This window comes from Maylandia zebra, linkage group LG23 (genome assembly GCF_041146795.1).
Source record: "Maylandia zebra isolate NMK-2024a linkage group LG23, Mzebra_GT3a, whole genome shotgun sequence".
NCBI classification, from domain to species: domain Eukaryota; kingdom Metazoa; phylum Chordata; class Actinopteri; order Cichliformes; family Cichlidae; genus Maylandia; species Maylandia zebra.
This window is the reverse complement of record NC_135188.1, coordinates 8,073,412-8,079,411: the sequence shown is the minus strand read 5'-3', so window position 1 is coordinate 8,079,411 and position 6,000 is coordinate 8,073,412. Positions and strand designations below refer to the sequence as shown.

General features: G+C 40.0%; 1 protein-coding gene across 2 annotated transcripts in view; it reads right to left on the bottom strand.

Annotated features, from left to right (window-relative positions):
* Positions 1-219: 219 nt before the first annotated feature.
* plpp3 (phospholipid phosphatase 3) overlaps positions 220-6,000 on the bottom strand; it is a 28,270-nt gene continuing 22,489 nt past the window's right edge. For both annotated transcript variants that reach the window (XM_004557198.6, XM_004557199.6), the window contains exon 7: positions 220-2,307. In XM_004557198.6, coding sequence (XP_004557255.1) covers positions 2,179-2,307 — 129 coding nt within the window. In that variant the 3' untranslated portion in view covers positions 220-2,178. The remainder of the gene's footprint in view (positions 2,308-6,000) is intronic.

The window sequence follows — 6,000 nt, the reverse complement described above, 5'->3', positions numbered from 1 at the left end:
TGTCCAGTTCTGGGATACATCAGGAAATAATGGAACAGCTGACTCACATAGTTGCCTATGATGGATGCAGGAGAAATTGGCAGGTGTAAGAACTTGAGGATGGCCAGATGACTCAGTCTGGGCAGATCCTAAATGGCAAGCCTTGTGAACTGCCAATTTCAAATTAAAAAAAAAAACATCAAATCCATCTGTCAGGGAAAACATACCAAACTCCAAAAGTGTGTTCATAAGAGCTGTTTTTTTTATTGAAAAGCACATGTAATAAAGCAAAGTACATATAGCAGAAAAAACACCATTACTGCTATTTATTTTGTACAAAAGAGGACAAGACAATACAAAAATACTATGAATTTTAATACAAGTAGGGGGTGTATTTTTTAGCATATTACAAATGTAACTATTACAATCTACAATAGTTTATTTATCTAAATACAAAAATCTGTCAATCGATGCTTTTAAGCAGCATTTTGTAAAGAACACAGGTCTGTATAGTGGATATATCTAAACATGTTAAGAAACAATATCTTACAGGGTTAATTTTAGTGATCTATACATTATTTATATATTTATAAAAAAGAGAGAGTAAAATGATAGGACGGACTATACAATGAGAAAGATGTGCAACATGGCGGAGTGTGTTGTTGGAGGATATCTGAGTTGGCTGTAAATAAAAAGGACTTCTGTATGCTGTACTGTACAACTGTTAGTGATTACACAGGACAGGCTATAAACATACAAGGTTAAAGATGCTTCTTAGCAGAGAATAAAAATATTAGATCCACAGTTTTTATAACTCACCTGCTCTCAGACATACAGTGGAACACATTCACGCTTGTCATTTGACACAGTTTATCAAGAGGGGGCTCCTTTTCACAGGGCACATTCAAACGAACACACGCAATCACACTGACAACAAGCACGAGCATACCAAGATAAGAATGCACACGCACATGCAAACACTCGCACACACACTTTGAGAGACAGACATCCACTGCCAATGAGTGATTGAGTAGGTGAGAGCCCCTCCCTGCCAGCGGAAAGAGCCCAAATCATCCCAAAATAATGTGCCAGCTTTGCTGTAAATCACCCTCTGTGCATGGTAACAGACCACACCCTTTCATTCCACCCACCTATCACCTTCTGGTTTAGGAAGCTACAGAGAATAGCCCCATCACCAAGAAGTGGTGGCACAGCCACGCCTTTTGTACAGGCAGGCGGGTGCTGTGAGGTCTGCCCCCATCCTTCCATAGAATTTAACCCCCTTTACTTCATCTAACTCTCAAAAATGCAACATCCCGGGCTTGGGCCACTCTGAAATCCACTAAAAAAAGCTTGATGTGCTGATCTGGAGACAGAGGTCAATGAGGTCAGAGGGCCTGACTTTCCAGGGCCTAAGATTTGAAATAAAAGGACTCCTCTGTAGCCTGTTATAAAGGCCTACTAAGATCAGTGTGTGATCCATACAGTGGACTGTAGATACAGAGTTTCTATTATGAAAACTATGTTTCCCCCACATATGAAGTCTAGTATGAAACTACCAACCTGGGTTTGTTTTGCTTCTCGGAGTCAATATTTCTGTCTCATTATGTCAGCATGATCAAGATCTTTTCAGACAGACATCTCAGGCAGCAAGTGGTGATAATGGACAATGGAGTTAAAACAGTGCTATAAGTTATATTTTTCTATATTGTTATCATTTCTACGCTGCTAATTATTGCAGTAATTTCCTTCCCTTAGGTAAGGAAGTTGTTTTCCTTTGCTGTTCCAAGGCCACAGAGAGTTTGGGGAGGAAGCTTCACTGGAAATCCCTCTCTCCCTAGGCAGGGGGTTTGCCTTTTTTTTCCACCCTTAGCTCTGTCTATCAAGTTATCATCTTCTTAATTAATTTTGTCTTTCAGCTTCCAATTCTTTTTTTTTTTTTGTGCTCAAAAGGATGGGCTCAAATGCTGATTAGTAGTTATAGTAAATAATAAGTCTGGATAGTGAGAGTGGACTCTGAAGTGCAAATCTCAAATCTGATACCCTAGTCCACAAAGTGCCTCCAGCTGGGGCACTGCAAAAGGGCGGAGGATGCCATTCAACAAGCAGCAATTGTCTCTTGTCGCTACATTCTACTGTCCGATGGGAGGTGAGCAGTGCTGCGATTGGCTCCTCAGTCACAAGACGATGTGGGCTCCCTCACACCATGTTGTGGTGGTTGTTTCTCTCAATGATGTCAGATGAAGGGAGCAGCTCCTTCTTAATCGGGGAGGGCGGGGGTGTGGCCGGCTTCACCCTTGGCTTGAACAGGTCTGACACATAGAACACCTGGTGGACACAAAGTGAGATAAGATGTGAAAAGAGAACTAAACAAAGATTGGATTGTGTGCAAAAAAAAGTTTCGCAGTGCTGGTTTAATGCAAATGGCACACAGTGAAGGACAGCCAAGTTACTGTTTTAATTTACATATACCGTGTTTAACTTATCTCATTTGATTTGACTATGCTTTAGTCAGTCTTACAGAGGCATTTCAAGGATGTCTGATTCCAAGATATGTGTGAAGTATTACATTTTATTGTACAGCAGAGAAGTCATCCCTCTATTGGTCGGATTAAGTTGTAGAATAGTTTCTAAAAGTGTAGATTCTGGTACAGGACCTGAGCTTGAAATATGGGAATGAATAAACGGTCTGGCTTGTAGATATCTGAAAAAGTGTGATGCTGGTAGACTGTATTTATTACAAAGCTGTTCAAATGATTCTAGTTTGGCTGACTATAAAAAGGTCCTTAAAGCAAGTTATTCCACTTTTGCGACACTCCATAAATATATTATCCTGATAGAAGGTTTAAAGACATGGACACAAACAGGCTAAGAGGGGAAAAGTCATGGAGATGTGGAGATGGGCGACTTTAAAGTGGCAGTTGGAGGGGTGAAATTAAGGAAAAGGCTGTTAAAATTCACGCGAGCAGCTCATTCCTACATCTACTCTGATCACATGCTGACCGGAAGCTGGATATAAATATAAATGTTTATTCTGGTCATAAACAATTGCTTCAGTGGGGACTGGTTACTTCTAGTTCTAGTTCTGTGACAAGTGGCATCATCCCAAGTAGAAAAATAAAGCATATCAATCCCCGCACACATCATCATGCTACTGTCAAACAACCAGCCACAGGGTAAAAGACAGATTTTTACCAAAAAAAGTACCTGTAGCTTTTCAAAACTTTACAAGGAAAAATTGCTTTTATAACCCACTAGCTTAAAAATTTTAAGTGCTAAAGTTGTGTACCACTAGTGCTGAGACATTTGAGTGACAGGTAGGGTGCTATCCAGGTCCCTAGCTGTCTTTAAGCTTTATCACAGCTAATTCAAGCCTCCAAACTGAACCTCTTGACTGTGTTTGTTATTCTGGTGCTTTCTATTTTCATTTGAGTTCAAGGCTCCAGTTTTGGAGACTGAAATTCTAGTATTTAGTTTGCATGTAACTTAGCATGAATTAGCAGGTATCTATGTCTGTGCAGTGCACGCATACAGTCTATGTATGCACCTTAGAACTACATCCTTTCATTCTTGAAATCAAGTCTTCAAAAGAGGTGTTCTCGAACCAGTGACTACATACAATCTATGCTCGATACAAGAATATTAACATGCACATGTATTTTCTTATGGGCGGGATGTTCTTGAGAAATGTTAAAGTGAATTTTGCATTATATCTTGATGTCCCAATGAGAAGTCAGGGGTATCTGCAGAATGCAATGTGGGCATCGGCTAGAAGATGATCTGCTCCTAAACCCAGGTTTTTTCTTTTTTGTTGGATGAGGAATGCCCTTTGTGGTTAAAAAGCATCTGTAATCTTGATACTTTTTAGTGACAAGGAACTCCCTTCTGCATTTCCTCCACCATGTTCAGTCCCAGACTGGCAACACTGAGTAATCTGACTGAAGGAAGTGATCTTAGTATTGCTCACTCTAATATAGGAGGGATTTAAAAAAAACAACAAAAAAACAAAAAACTAATTTGGTGGTGAATAAAGGAAAGGAGAAAAAAAATAAGAAAAAAAAGCTTTTCATAAGATCACAATGACATCATATGCCAAACAGGAAAATGGGGCAAGAGTGGACAGGAAGTGGGCCCATGGAAACTCTAGCCCACTGTATCAGTGGATTACCGTTTCCACTTACACGGAGCAGAGGTCAGTCATGAGCAAAACTGGCTTCAGCTGTGGACTAACACACACAAATACATGAAAGCACACACACATAATTGGCAGGTACAGCAGCTTTTCCTTCCATGATGCCAGTCCGGGCCGAGTGAATGGCCTGTGCGATGGAGTCCAGGGGGGAGAAGCTCCCATCAACACTAAACTATGTAAAAGGGAACCTTTACTGGGAACCAGCAGTACAAGGAAATAAAATGAATATTTCCCTCAGGGATTTTACATGGATTGGAAATGATGCTGTCATATGGAAATTGTCTCAAGGGACAAACAGTAGCCAGTTTAGTGTTCATCTGGGTTTTCTGCCCAAAATACTTGACATGCAGTCACTGATCTATTTATAAAACAAAAAGTGTCCCATTCTCCGCTATTTAAGCTTGATATTTCCAGACTATAAGGACACTTAGCGACATTTGATAGAAGGGCGATATGTAGAATGACACCTTCATAACAGATGGGTGCTTTCATGGACTTTAAATGGCCCTTGGTGTATACAACAGTTGGTTTGGGCACTGTGTCTTAAATGCCATATTATAAATGCTATGACTCATAGAGTGTTAATGGATATGCGGCCATACAGCTGAGGTGACTCAGAGATATGGGAAACTTTCCATACTTATCATGGGGATTTCTCATGGCCAGCTACATCAGGCCCTGTTGCTACATGATTCAAGACCAATCACACTTGACCTTGACCTACCCTGTTGGAAGGCTTATCATGACCACACCACTTCCTTTGCATAATATACACTAATGCACCTAAAGCATCTAGCCCCATTGTGCTGTATAGTGCATACACAGCAGTTTGGTGTTTTTTCGTGACAACTGCATAAAAAAAACCTTTTGTACTTTTAATCGCATATCTTTACACACAGTTAAAAGCAGAGTCACACAGGAAGTTAGCTAAGTCAGTGTCTTCTATTACTTAGAAGAACCTGACATATATAAAATGTTTTTTATTAGTTTGCATGCACATGAAATCAACTTTAATTATATTATAACCACACATTTTCCATTTACACCAGAAGAGTTCGGAGGAGCAGCTACAGCTATTATACAACTGCATAATTCTAAGAATGTTATCAGTCAATGGCATCGTCTCACACTTCAAGCACGTATCTTACTGTAAATGTCCCTGAACAGATAAAAATTACAGTGTAGGCTATCTGGTGGCACAAATAGAATTCCAAATTTACATTTAGGTTATATCTGTTTACTTCCTGTTTCTATATGAGTTCATCGGGACCACACAAAGACTGCTTCGCTCTCTGAGCGCCTTGGTTTGTTTTTTCGGGGGGAGTTTTATGCCTGACCTGACGCCTTTTCGCAAATGACAACGAACTTAGAAAAACAAATAAACGCTGCCCCCTTCTTCCTTCCTCATCACAGCTGGTTCTTGTTGGATTCAGTCGCCTTGACCTTTATTACAACTCATATTGAAAACTGGGTCACTGTGTCTTATAGTAAGTACCAGGTGAGACAGTAATACTTCCTGTTGTGGTATTTTTAAAAACTATGGGTGTATTTAACTCAGAGACTTTATCTGTGTGCACAGACAACAGGGTTTAAAGCAGCACTTTACTTACAGTAAAGCACAAAGTAAAGTCTACAAAGCCACAGTATAACACATCACTACATCTGAATGTGTCCATAAACATTTGAATTGTTCATTTACCGGCAATCAGTGGGGGTGCACAGCGATGAAAGAATTAACTGTAGCCCATAACAATAACGTCCCGGCACAACACACATCTTTGCAGTGAGTCAGCTAAATTTATTTGGAAAGGAAGATGCTGTTTCACAGT